This window comes from Oxyura jamaicensis, chromosome 24, assembly GCF_011077185.1.
Source record: "Oxyura jamaicensis isolate SHBP4307 breed ruddy duck chromosome 24, BPBGC_Ojam_1.0, whole genome shotgun sequence".
NCBI classification, from domain to species: Eukaryota; Metazoa; Chordata; class Aves; order Anseriformes; family Anatidae; genus Oxyura; species Oxyura jamaicensis.
In genome coordinates, this window is record NC_048916.1 from 4,662,132 (window position 1) to 4,675,347 (window position 13,216).

The 13,216-nt window shown below is 47.2% G+C and overlaps 1 protein-coding gene across 1 annotated transcript in view; it reads right to left on the reverse strand.

Moving 5' to 3' along the window:
* Positions 1 to 13,216, reverse strand: part of POU2F3 (POU class 2 homeobox 3) — a 41,157-nt gene that overhangs the window by 2,051 nt on the left and 25,890 nt on the right. Inside the window, exons 5-13 of the mRNA XM_035346108.1 lie at positions 10,485 to 10,589; positions 8,886 to 8,988; positions 5,869 to 5,951; positions 5,566 to 5,748; positions 5,065 to 5,206; positions 4,111 to 4,247; positions 2,862 to 3,023; positions 1,351 to 1,417; positions 732 to 864 (exon numbers count right to left, since the gene is read on the reverse strand). Coding sequence (XP_035201999.1) covers positions 732 to 864; positions 1,351 to 1,417; positions 2,862 to 3,023; positions 4,111 to 4,247; positions 5,065 to 5,206; positions 5,566 to 5,748; positions 5,869 to 5,951; positions 8,886 to 8,988; positions 10,485 to 10,589 — 1,115 coding nt within the window. The remainder of the gene's footprint in view (positions 1 to 731; positions 865 to 1,350; positions 1,418 to 2,861; positions 3,024 to 4,110; positions 4,248 to 5,064; positions 5,207 to 5,565; positions 5,749 to 5,868; positions 5,952 to 8,885; positions 8,989 to 10,484; positions 10,590 to 13,216) is intronic.

The following is a 13,216-nucleotide window of genomic DNA, read 5'->3' on the forward strand; positions in this document are numbered from 1 at the left end:
GCTGCTGGACTTCCTCTGGGTGAGAGCACGTCTGATTCATGGCACGGGACGCTCCATGACTCAGAAAGCCCAGAAGCTACACGTAATGCCCTCTCAGTTGCCTTCCTGCTAACGTAGCATCCTCGATGCCACGTGCAACGAGCCGCGGAAGCTACAAGTGCAGAGAGGCCTCAGCAGCACAGGCTGCAGCAGGGGAACAGTCAGTGAAATAAGGAGAAGGGCTCTGAGCCCTCGAGTGCGGCTTAATCCTTTTGTAGCATCTAAAGGCAGAGCAGAGGAAAATTGCTGTTCTTGTTTTATCTGCCAGTGTGGAATCATTATGCTGCAGCAGAGCTCTCTGGCTGGCACTACAGGAGAGAAACCTGGCTGTGGAGAGGTTTATCAAAGCAGAAGCAGCAAAATAAGCCTTCCTCTGCGTCCTCCACGCACAGAATTAATTCAAGACAGTCCTTATGGACAGTGCTTCCATCCAGATTTTTTTTTTCTCTTTTTTTTTTTTATCAGCATAGAATTTCAGGCAAACCTGATTTACTGATTATTTTTAACTAAAACCTAGCCATATCCCAAGAAGCTTCAGGTAAGGCGTGGAGCTTTGTGTAATCACATGCCACCACCTAGCTCCGCATTGCTGGAGCCTCTAAAGGCTCTCCTCTAGAGCCCCGCTGCTTTTCTCCCAAGCCCCCCAACCCCCACGGAGCACGCCGGGGGCCCCCCCCCCCCCCCCGCCTTACCCTGAAGAGTTGAAACCGGATGAGTTCATTGCAGCTTTGGAGTTGCTCTGGGCTGTGCTGGGACTGCTGGCATGGAGTGCACTGCCAGGGGACGAGGGCCTGCTGGAGTTCCCTGGGGAACACGATGATGTTACTGCACGGCAGAGAGAGCAGAGTGAGGCTGGGGTCCCCTTCTCCTGCCAAGGAAAGCCCAAGCCCAAACCCTTCCACCATCCTGTTCATCCTGCACCCTGCTCAGTCTGGTTTCTCTCAGAGCAAACCACATCTCTGCCACTGCTCCTCTGCAGAAATGCAGTAACCTGCCCCCTGAGCATCCTCTTGGTTGGCTTCTAGGTGTGTGCCTGGTTCTCAAACCTGAACACCCCAGTCACATTTGGCTAGGATTATCCTGGAAGTGTTACCATGCCCAGGATGCTTTCCTTGCCTTTGTTCCAGCCAAGAGAAAGACTCAGCTCTTCTCATCCCCCATCCACCCATTAGGTAGGGCTAATTTCCCTGTCCCAAACCAAAGGTCTGTTCAAGAGGGACCTGCAGAGGTGGCCTGGAATCCAAGCAGCCAGAGAGCAAGAGCAGAGGAAGGAGGGAAGGAATGGGGGTGAGACAGTTTGTCAAGGCTTACCTGTCCCAGGCATGGTGCTGTGCACCGGGTTGACAGAGAGGGGCCCCAAGGACCCTGAGGTAGAGACCTGAGGAGGAACAGACACAGACAGTCAGCAGCTGGCACTCCGAGGGTGCAGACCACAACATGCCACTCCTTCGTGTTCCCTTTGGAGTGTGCTGGCTCCCAGGCAGACTTATCTACATCTGAGCCTCCCACCAATGCTTCTATTCGTGCTCTATTCTGCCAGCACAATTCCCATATCAAGGGTCGGGCAAAGAAACCAGAATGAGGATTACGTGTGCCTGATACTCCCCACACAGGTCTACATTTATGGATCATCTACGGAACAGCCTGAAACTGCTGCACTTTCTGCAAGTGCTGAGCTCCAGCCAGGAGGAGCCCCTGCCCTTTGGATGTTTCAGACTGGATGTTCTCATGCAGAAACATCCCGACTCGTTCTGGTCTCGGGCACAAATCATCCCTTTTCCTTTGAGGAGTTCTTGATGGGTGAGAATCCTCATGTGACAATTACTAATTTGGTGGCTGTAATCAAAAGCGAGCCTGGGGCATCTGGTGTTCAGCCGTGATACTTTAGCTACAGGCAACGAACGCGCTGTTCAGAATGCCTGATGAGCAAAGGCATACTTTGTGCGACGCGCTCACGGGGAAACCAGTCACCAAAGCGGCTGCCTTAAAAATTCACGGCTTGCAAGCAGCGTTTTGTGTTTGCGACTGCGGCCCAAACGTGTTGTGCAACAAGTGACCAAACTTCTTGTGATGTTTTTTTTTTTTCTTTCTGCCTTCTAATGGATAATTCTAAAACCCAGAAGATTTCGAGATAAAATGTTGCTTGTGCATATGTACTCTTCCTCCCACTCACATGTGCTGCAGTACCAACAACACCGTAGGGAGGATCCTGCCACTTTTCTACATGGAAGCAACTAAACAGCTATTAAGTAGCAGAAATGCAAGAGCAGCTTGTTATCCAGAACAGCCACTCTGATTACAGGGACATGCTTTCACTAACTCTCACAGCAGCTTCTTTCTCTCATCCTTCCTGGCAATGAAAATACACTTGTCAAAATGGGAGTGTGCAATAAGTGAGAAGGACAAATAGCGCTGCTGAAGTGCGTTCTGCATTTCTAAGCAGATGAAAAACACCCCCGTGTTAAGTAAGTGGTTACTATCAGGTTTCAGACTCAACCAAATTGATATGACTGGATGTCATTCTCTTTCCGTGGAATGCTGAATTCCTCCTCCATTAACTTTGGGAAGGTTATATTTTACCAATCTTAGAGGGAGAATTTGGGGGATAGCACCCCTATTTGGATTAATTATCCAAAGGTAGACTAATTTATATTTTTTGGGAAATGTGCATTTTTTTTTCCTTGTGATTTCTTACCAGAGTTTTCATTAAAAGAATACAAAATGTTGTTCTATAAATGAGGGCAAACGCTGCTCTGTATCCCCCTCCCCTTTTCCCTTCCATGAGCAGCACATACAGCTCCTTAACCCAAAAAGTCTCTCACCAGTCTGGAGTTGTAGATGGGTGATTTGATGGGGGACGGCATCGGGCAGCTGATCCGTTTTTCCTTCTGGCGCCGGTTGCAGAACCAGACCCGAACCACCTCCTTTTCCATGGAGAGCTGCTCTGCTATTAGGGAGATCTCCTCTGAACTGGGCTTGGGGTTCTGCTAAGAAAGGGCTGGAGGTTAAAGAAAGCCTCGGAGGTCTGTAACTTGCAGCATCAGTGCCTGCTTCTGCTGCTGGAAAGGCAGAGGACGAGGGTGGGGTTGGAAGTAAACTGGAGAGGGGAGAATATTTGCTTCTAAGGCAAAGGGTAAACATTTGGGTGAGAGATTATGTTCTGTGAACCAGAAAGGGCCTCTGATTCAACATCAAATCTCATGGAATCAGCGGGGATGAGTCAGTACCTGGCCCTGCTATTGCATAAAGCACCAAGCTCTTTGATCTTAACAGCACCCTAAATCATTGCTTGAGGGGAAGCTAATGACTGGTGGTCTTCTTATCACCGCACAGGACACACGAGCTCCGAGTGCTGTTGTACACCTGCCCGCACCAGCTCACAACCACCATTTCATCTCTGGCTTTCTCCATCCCTCATTTATAAATGGAAATAGTAGTACTCATCCTTTTTTTTTTTTTTCCTGACTCATTTTCTGGTGTATTTGACAGCACTTAGCTCTGTGGTTTTTGATCTGAGATGGAGACTTGAAGGGAAAAATAATACCTAGCACGGAGATGCCAGGACAGTTTTCCCATTACAAAGAGCGCCTTGTACTAGCTAAAAAATGAGCTGCCCATAACAATCTGAAAACGACTGTCTTTTGTCCTTATCAACATAAGACTGGAGGAAAATTTGATATGATCAGATAGGAGAGAGAAAACAAGAATAAATGAGGGCTGGTCAAAAACGGTTCTGAGGAGCTGCTCAGCCAGGCACCCTCCTCCTGCTGTGCTGGGCAAGCAGCTGACCCCAGCTGCCAAGAGGTGGGTGCAGGGGGTCAGCCTTGGTCGGGGGCATTGATGAGTGCAAGAGTACAGGTGATGAAATCATAACTGCTTTAAAAACATCTACCAAGGAAATAATTGGGCCTAATTTCTTTGCTTTGATTTTTCCCTTGAACTCCTTCAAGCATTTTCTAACCTGCTGTCAAAACAAATGATTTTTTTTTGATTATTCAGTGCTGCTACTATGACCTAGCAAATGGCAAACCCAGAGACAGTTCACAGCACATTGGAACATTTTCCCCTCACATCTTGAAATCTTTTCTCCAGCGTGGAGCGAATGTTGGTCTCAATGCTGGTCCGCTTCTTCCTTTTCCGTCCAAACATCTCGTTCACTGAGGGGTAGGAATTGGGAGTGCTCATGGAAGAATCCAAAGGAGCAGATTCTGGGGAAAGAGAAAGGGGAAAAGAGATACTGAAGATTATGGGTTATTTGCATTCCTAGATCCTTTCTGGGAACTAGAGCACCTCCCAAAATAAGTGAAGTGCTCCTACATTATGCATAATTCCTCTTACAATTGCTTCAGTGCTTCCAGATCCATCAATGATGGAATCAAGAAAGAAATATAAGTGATAAAAATGTTAATCAAAACACCGTTTTTATTTCTTCCATCTTAATTTCCAGCATGCTCTGATGGGGACCACAGATCTTCTGGGGACCACACAGTTAAAGCTGCTGATTTACCTCCCTAGGGTCAGCCCTCGTGTAGCTGAGACACCTCCTGACGTGGTAAATTGGTCAAAGACGCAGCTCCTGACGGGCACACGAGACCAGAGCCACTCCTGTGCTGGTGCGCAGCCAGCAGAGGACACCAGCCCCATACTGCTGCTGCCGGGGATTCCCCGTGCAGTGATATCCTCCTTTTCTAGGCACTGCCCACGGGCTGATCTCTTGCACAGCACTCCCTGCCTTCTCTTGCCAGTTTGTGCAGGGAGGGGCAGGGTGGACTAGCCCAGAGATTTGCCCCAGGCCATGCAGCAGAGGCTGCAGGAGCGGATTGCCCCAGACACCAAGTGCCCACACTGCTAAAGCAAAAAAGCAGATATGCTTTGCTGTCTAGGCTGTGATCAACACAAGCAAGAAGTCTTGTCAGAGGTCTTAGCTCTGGCTACGGTTTTTCTGGCTTTTGTGGGAGGTTCCTGGATGGAGCCTCTCCTGCGCTGGTCAAAATCAGTGGTGTTTCTGCACCTAACGTCACCCACCTGCATCACTCAGCCACTTCTCCAGCAGGGGTTTGAGCTTGCACATATTCTTAAAGCTTAAGTTGAGAGCCTCGAAGCGGGAAATGGTGGTCTGGCTGAAATCATTGCCATAGAGCTTCCCCATGGCAAGTCCAACATCTCCCTGCCAGAGAAGACCCAAATCACAACATGAGCTCAGAAAAAAAACCCTCACAGCTCCCTGCTGTCACCACCTCTCGTGCTGCTTCCAGAACAGATGTAGCTGAGTGTCCATGCCCACCTACCCAGAGAGAAGGGCCTCTCTTCCCCTTGGAGTCTTCTCCGTGCCCCTGAGCCTTCATATATTGAAGAAGGTGTGGGATGAGGTCGTGGTAATGAAACACTAGGAAGAGTTTGTCTTTCTGTATGTTTGGAGGGGGATATCTACACCTAACCCAGCCCTCCCTCCATCCACTTCTCTGCCACAGGATCCCCCATCCCACCACGTGTGACACCGACATTCCTAGGGACGAGGCCGCTCACCTGCGTGAACCCTAACTTGATTCGCCTCTGTTTGAAAGTCTTGGCAAACTTTTCCAGCTCCTCCAGGTCACTGGGCTCCTCAGATGCTCCCGACGGAGTTAGGTGCTTCGCCACTTGCAAATGCTGGGGTACATCCAGGTGAGGTTCAACTGATGAGCCAGGGAGCCCAGAACGCCCCACAGCCTGTTAAAAACAGCAGCGACAAATGCAGGGAGTCACAACGACAGAAAAAAGCACATGGTTTTCCCTGCCATTCACCCTCGGTGAAGCTGCTCTTTAAGATTCTCGGGGTGGGTGAGTTACCTGCGATGCCAGGCTGGGTCCTGGCTGGGAGAGGAGAAGGCTGCCCTGCTGCTGAGGGAAGGAGAGGAGGTTTGGCTGCAAAGCTGGGGAGAGAAAGAGAGATCAGATCAGCTCCTTCATCAGCGCCTAGGCAGCTGAGCATCGCTCTGCACAGGCTCGAGAAGCTCTGAATGGAAACAGCTCACGCTTGTTCAAAATACGAGAATTTTGGCCATTGCAAGTGTGGATGGCTCTGGGTTGGGTTATGAGAACGACCAGGGTTTATTTTTCTTTCTTTCCATGGCCTTTTAGCCTGAAAGAGATTTCTAGAGTGATGATGGAGGTAAAATATTTCAACCATTGATCCCTGCGTGAGGTTGAACTAGGACACAGACATTTTATATAGACATCTAACTTTGATTTCAGATGTCAAGCAGCAGAGAATTTATCACATCCTTAGCAGTGATTTCTCCCAGTACTTAATCACTCTAACTATTGAGAATGTGCGTCTTATTTCCAATATAAGCTTTGCTGACTCCAACTTCCAGGAGTTGTTTATCATGTTAAAAATATCCCGATCCTACAGTTAATCTCATGAGCCTACCCAATCTGCTCTCTACTATGCATTTCATTTTGAAGTGTCATTTCGGAGCCATCAGACCCGTTCTGTTCTACCCTACTGTATTTCAAACAAATTGATTTTTTTTTGGAATTTATACACTGACACAAAATGATGAAAGAAAAAAAAAAAAGGGGGGGGGGAAATCTATAAAACTAACAAAAAGTAGTATTTATGGACACTGTGTAATTGTTCGGTTGACAAGCTGCTGAGCACAAGCCCATATGTTTTACAGGGAATGTCCTAAAGGATTTAGTAGCGACCGAAGCAGTGCAGTTCCATATAAATTTAGTCAGGTTCTTCAAGTCTGTTGTGGGTGAAGCTTATAGAATTTAGAGAGGATTTATAACCTTTCCTGAAACAGGCAATATATTCCATTGATTGGAACTGACAATTATAGGGAAATCTATAGACATTTATGGACTTCTGCTGAAAAAGGAAAAAAGATCATCTCCGAAATGTCTTTCTCTCCCTCTCTGTCTTTTCTTTTTTAATTTAGATCTGAATGTGCAGGATCCCATTTATTTATTTAGATTGGTGTTTCAATAAGCCTTCTCTAATGCTGGAACAACTTTGAATTTCAAATGCAGGCTGGTAATGAGGTGCACATTTTTAACAGTGAAGGTAATTAATCACTGGAATGGCTTGCCTAGGGACATGGCGGATGCTCTGTCATTTGGAGTCTTTAAAAACATGATTGAACACCTTTGCAAAAGCTGAGCTCTAGCTCAAATGAAAATTATGGACTGGATTCAGGAATCACCGGTTTGACAGCTGATGAGATGGAGGCTGTGTTTTCGTGAGATGAAGTCTTCAGCAGCAATATTTTGGCTGAGAGTATTCCCAGCATCTCCCTGGCTGCTTGTTTCCACCTTTGCAGCACTGAGCTCTCACCCTCTCATCCAAGCGTGCCAGCATGAGCTGTCTGAAGGGCTGCACAGCGAATCAGATCAGCGCATAATGAATCAGGCCTGGGAACTTAACTAGCTTAAAAAGAACATTAAAACAATAAAATCAAACCCAGGCTTGTGGCCTCTTGGAAAGGTTAAACCTACAACCAAGTCCCCGTGGCTGTGAAGTCTGTGAATTGATGTATCCATCAGTCAGAGCTCAGGAAAGGTTGGAGATGTTCCTATGTTCCTGAGGGGTGGCCCCAGGGATGACTTCAGGAATACTCCACGCACCTCATCGGCACGAAGAGCGCTTCACCTGCATCTCTACCAAACCACTCGTGCCACAAAACCCATCTGTGCCTTCCCTTTCAGTCCCCAGTGGCTGTGCACGCACACAGCAGAGGATCATTAGAACTTGACAATCGCCTATTCAAATGGAGGAGATCTTGCTCAAAAAGCTGGCTACTGGCCAAAATATCCAGTCTGCAGCAAGTCTGGAACCAAAAAGGGGTCATGGCCAAACAAGTGGCCATCTGTTGGAAGGGCTGCAGCTGCCAAAGGAAGTCACTTAACAGAAGAAATGGTAGTTCTATAAAAGGAAGCAAAATGCTATTTTCCAGCATAGTGCGTTTCTTATACAGGCATAAAATCAGGCAGCGAGCAATAGATTATCCCGACCCTGACAGCTCAAGCAAACTAAATTCTAGACTACTGTTAAATATACATTGAGTGATTTCTTGATGCATCGCTCAGCATCGTTTGGCAGAGAAAAGAGTGCAGGTACTGTCAATGAGAAATAGGTTTCCCAATTGCCCACGGTGTGATCCTTCTCTTTCAGAGCATGTGTACAGTTGCATTCGAGCTGCAGAGACGTTATGGTTCTAATTCTGAATTTTGGCTCCCATAGAGGGACTTCTGTGCTGGGATAAATGAGAATGTGAGCGGAGGACCCAAGTCCCTTTGCATCTGTCAGGTTATGGATCGACGTCTGTGTTTGTCCACAGGCAGCATGAAGCTTTCTCAATGGCATGTCTGTGTCCCAGAGGCTGGAGAAATGCCATGAAAATATCGGTGATAAAAATAGAAACACGAGGTCTTTCTTAAGCACTGCGTTCAGTCCTCTGCCCTTTCATGATGCTGATTACACTCTATTTCAGAAGTTGTTAGGTCTCCCGTCCTCTCCCGCCCCATGCCTTGGAGCAAGGTTGGGGAACAAGCAGTGGCAGCCCCACTTTGGAGCTCGCTCCCAGCCCCGCGATGCTCCTGGCTAGGTCGGATCTCTTTGCTCTGGTGCCAGCACCATCCTTCCACCAGAGCAAGGGGGCACTCGTGGGATGCAGGAGCCGTGGGTGCTGGCAGCCCCCCTGCTGCCCACCCCCTGCCCCGCTGGCAGCAGAAGGGGCCAGGCACTTCGAGCTGGGGAAATCAAACAGGGCAGCTTGAAAGCAAGAGTCAGGAGAAGGGAGGCTCTCCCTGGATACGTGCCCACATATTACAACGCCCCTTTCAGCTTTGGTTGCTCTTACCTTGTTGCCCTGCCTGGGACTGAGAGAGAAGAAACTGGGGAACTGACTGCATGTGACCAGGGAGCAATACCAGCTGCTGCAGGGTGTGAAGAGAGCTCATGTCCTACGGGAAAAAACAAAGCGAACGGCAACGCTTAGAGACATCTGCTCTTCACACAGCATCATCTCCCCCCCGTCCCTGGTCTTTTGCACTGTCTCTGACCCCTTTCTTGTTTTTCATTTAGCTGCCAACACATCACATGTGTGCACAGGAGAGCTACAGATCCAGAGCTAAGCCGGGATCTGAAGTTTTCAGCTTTAAAAGAAAAATGCTGTGCACACAGACATCCACAGGGAGAACACCTACTTTTAACTGAAAAAGTTAATGCTTGGAAAATAACATTTTTGAGGGACTGGAAATCAAAACCTCCTTATCTTAATAAGCAACAACAAAAGCCCTTGGATCTCAGCTTCTTACAGATACTGTCTTTTCAGAGAATGAACTCCTTAAAATGACACAGAAAAGGTTCAGCTGGCTGTCCCATCTCCCAGCACTGAGCCTGCTTGGCACAGAAGGCTGACTTCGTGCTGGGATGGGAAAGAAGCAAAGCCCAGTAAGTGTCCAATTCTCTGCAAACGAACTGCAATGGGCACAGCCACCAGATCCAAAATATTTTCTGTTCTTTGCCACGGGCACTCCCCACCCTGCACCGAGCAGAGCAGGGAATAGGTACTGAGAGGCAGGGAGTGCATCCCAGTGCTCTGTCATGTCCCTGGGGTCCTACGTCTTTTGTAGGGATGAGGGATAAGAGTTTGCATTTGTTTGGGGTAGAGAGAAAAGTGCTCCAATAAGACCAGCTCTCTTGAGACGTATGTTCTCGAGGGAGCTCATTGCTTAATAAGATCAGATTTTGAAGCTTCTCAATAATTGTTAGGAAGTCTTGGGGAACTTCAACAAGGCTGAGTCGGGTAAGAGTTCTGATTACCCCATGAAAGAATGGTGGAAGAGATTACTGAGCAGCCATGTGGCCTTCCAGCATCTAACTATAATAGAATTTAACAAGTGTTGAGTGCTAGACCCTATTTTTTTTTTTTTACCTTAAAGAAAAAAAAAAAATCAAGTAATTGATTTATTCTCTGATGTAAATCAGTTGGAGCCAACATATTTAAGGATGGCTAAGATTAGGAGTTAACCTCACCTAGGATTCTATCTCCAGCAATGACATTAACCAGGCATTCGGGAAAGAGGAAGACCAGGACAAGCATATCCAACACTTCCCCTTGGTATTGTCTCAGTCTCCAACTATTTTCAGCTCAAAGGGATTTCCTGAGCATGGTGTGGTTTTGCCTGCTTAGAAAACCCTCAAAGGAAATCTCTTCCAAGTACGTGTCCAGTCTGCCTTTGAACCCATGTAAACTTTCTGCATCCTTTGGCAAGGCATTACACAGGTCTCCTGGCTGCTGTGAAAAAGAGGCTGGGGAGGAGACTTTGCCAATTTACTGTCCATCATGTCCTCAAGTCTTCTTTTGTCACTGCCAAAAGGTGGCAAGTGTCTCTCAAAACCAGCCTTTCCTCTGGAGGTTCACTAACTCAGCCCCTGATGCCCCAAAGGCACTTACCCCTGCGATCTGACTTCCAGGCATCATTGATGATCCCTGTACAAGGTGTCCTGACCTGGGGGGGATTGTAGATTGCAAGGAATCGCTGAGGTCTTCGGTTTTAATCTGAAAAAAGAGCAAAGCAGTTGTAGCCTTAGGGCACAGACATAGGCCGTGGGATGCCTGGGATGGTAGGAAGTTAGGCTGGAAGAGACGGGGAAGGGATCGCTTTCAGATTAAAGGGATTGCTTTCAGAGAAGGGGGAGAAATCAGGGCCTATTGCTTCCATCCCTGGCTTTGCAGAAAGGTAGGGGTTGTTCCTCACTTCTGCTCTCCAGTTTATATATTTTTATGTCAGTACTAGGTTAAAGGTTGGACTAGATGGTCTTCCAACCCGAATGGATCTACGACTGTAAGAGGGGAATAATTTTCCTGCTCTGCTAAACCAAGGGGAAGCTTGCAGTTCACTCAATTAAATCACATTAATTAAAACGTTTCAGGAAGTTTCCAGTCACTTCACAGGCTTTAAAGCATGCGAGTGCTTTCCTCAGATGAAACACTGAGGCATTTTGTGGTGTTATGAGGAAGACACGATGCAATTCCCCTTTACAGATCACCACTCACAGCCCAATAGTGTGGCTGCAGATGGCCTCACATGTTGTTCTGCAGGTAGCAGAGGGTGGTACAAGGGAAAAGAAGAGGAAAGATCATGAAGTAAGAGACCTTAAAAAGCAGTATGCCCTTCCAGACTTGAAAACGCACACCCTAGGCACCACATGCCCCAAACCGTGAGAAAGCAACAAGAAGTGGGGGAAGTCCTGCTGTACTGGCAAGGAAAAAAATCTGGCAAGGAAAAGATTTGCTTCCTTAGCTAAAAGAAGCTGTGAGGAAAAAAAGGCAAACTTCACAGGTGCCAGCCCTTTGTCCAGTGGTCATTTTAACCTATTTTAAATGTTCAAGGAAGATTCCAGTCTACAGAAATCATTATTTCTGAATCCACATTTTTACATGGGTTCTTCAGAATTTACACAGGGACCAGAACTGAATCCTTACGTTTGGTTTACCCCATGGCCTCCATAATTAATTTTTAACATTGCTACTCTTTAAAAAAACTAGTACTAAAAAATAATAATAAAAATACGTCATTTTGTACTAGCTGCTTTTTAAATTTTATTATTTTTTGACAAGACCAAGTGGGAGAGGAGAAAGGACAACCTGGTTGGGGAGATTTTAGGAGTTTTTAGAATAATTCCTGAAAGCTGAGGAGCGTCTATGTGCAGATAGAGTGCAGAGGCATGAGAAAAGTCATACAGATCTCTTATAATACGTTTTCTCCAATAAAAGATGCACTCAAACAATTCCCAGACAGCCTCAAGTTTTCCCCAAGCATGACTGTGCCTACAGGAAGGCTCACATCAGCAGTCCCCTTCCTAGTTTAAGCTTTTCCAGCGCAAGAAGAGGCTCCAGTTCCCACAAACTGAAAAGAACAGGAAGAAAACAGAAAGAATACATCTAGAAAACCTTGTCTACAGACTCAGAATCTCAGGTTCCCTCTTACTACCAGAGCTGAACCTCACCATCTCCCGTCAAATATCCGCCGAGCCCAACATCGCCCGGAATTCGAGCAGGGTTGTGTTTGCTGGCGTTTCGCAGCGCTGGCACGGACTTTAGGTCATGCAGCCTTCTACCAGCAGAGGGGGACAAGAAATGCCCCTTTAAAAGCAATGGCCCGTGCGGGTATTTTTGGCTGAAGGATCTTTTATTTCAGTTTGAGCAAAGCAAACAAATACACACCACCTCCGTGCCCCGAAGAGGAAGTGCGACCACAGGGAGCCGACCCGATAAACGTTAACCTCTGCTTTTTGGAAGGTGCTGTGCAGAGGGAAGAGTTACAACATCTCCTTCACTTAAACTGTAGCTCTGGATACTGCCGAAACTAGTTTTGCAATAGTAGTAGCTCCTTGCAACAAGGCTTATACATGCTGTGAATTCCAGTTCTTTCCTACCTTTCAGGTCGGCATGATCATCCCGCTTAGCCTGGCGAAGGAATCAGATGGAAAGAGCTTCTTGATCACTATCAGCGCGGATAGTGTCTAAGTTACTAAATGTTAGGCAAAGGGCTCCGGAGAATGCACCGTTACCCTTGAGCCATCCAGTCACCGCAGGGAAATGGTTTTATGCACCTTTTTTTTTTTTTTTCCTAAAGGTGATTCAAAAAAAAAAAGAAAAAAAAATACAGGTATAAATCATCCGAGGCAAAAAGTAAAAATAAATAAATAAATGCTACTCCTGCTCGCAATTCACGCGTGTCTGCCTCATACAACGCAGTCATCCAAGGCTGAACGGTCCCAAAAAGAAAAGATATCCGCGTGTTAGAGAACGAGGCACTTGATCCCGCCTGGGTTACGATCCCGGTAGGAGCGGAGTGTTGAAGAAGCACGAGCCATTTCCAAACTGAAATCAATTTTTACAGCTGCCAAGCGGAATGATCTGGAAGCGTTCCAGGCCGAAAGGGGTGTGTAGCTGCATCCCGGCATCGCACAATATGAGAACGGGAGGTGGGTTTGGCAAAGGACCGGTTCCCCATTTAAAAACAACAACATCTCCCACTGCTCCTTCCCCCGGCCCTGGAATTCTCTGGCTCTCTCCTGCGCAGTGGGCGGGAACCTGGGTGTTCTTGACAAATCCTTCTCCCCTGCACCTTTTTTCATTGGTTTTAGGCTCAGTTTTACTTCTCCCTCCTCTTCCTCTCC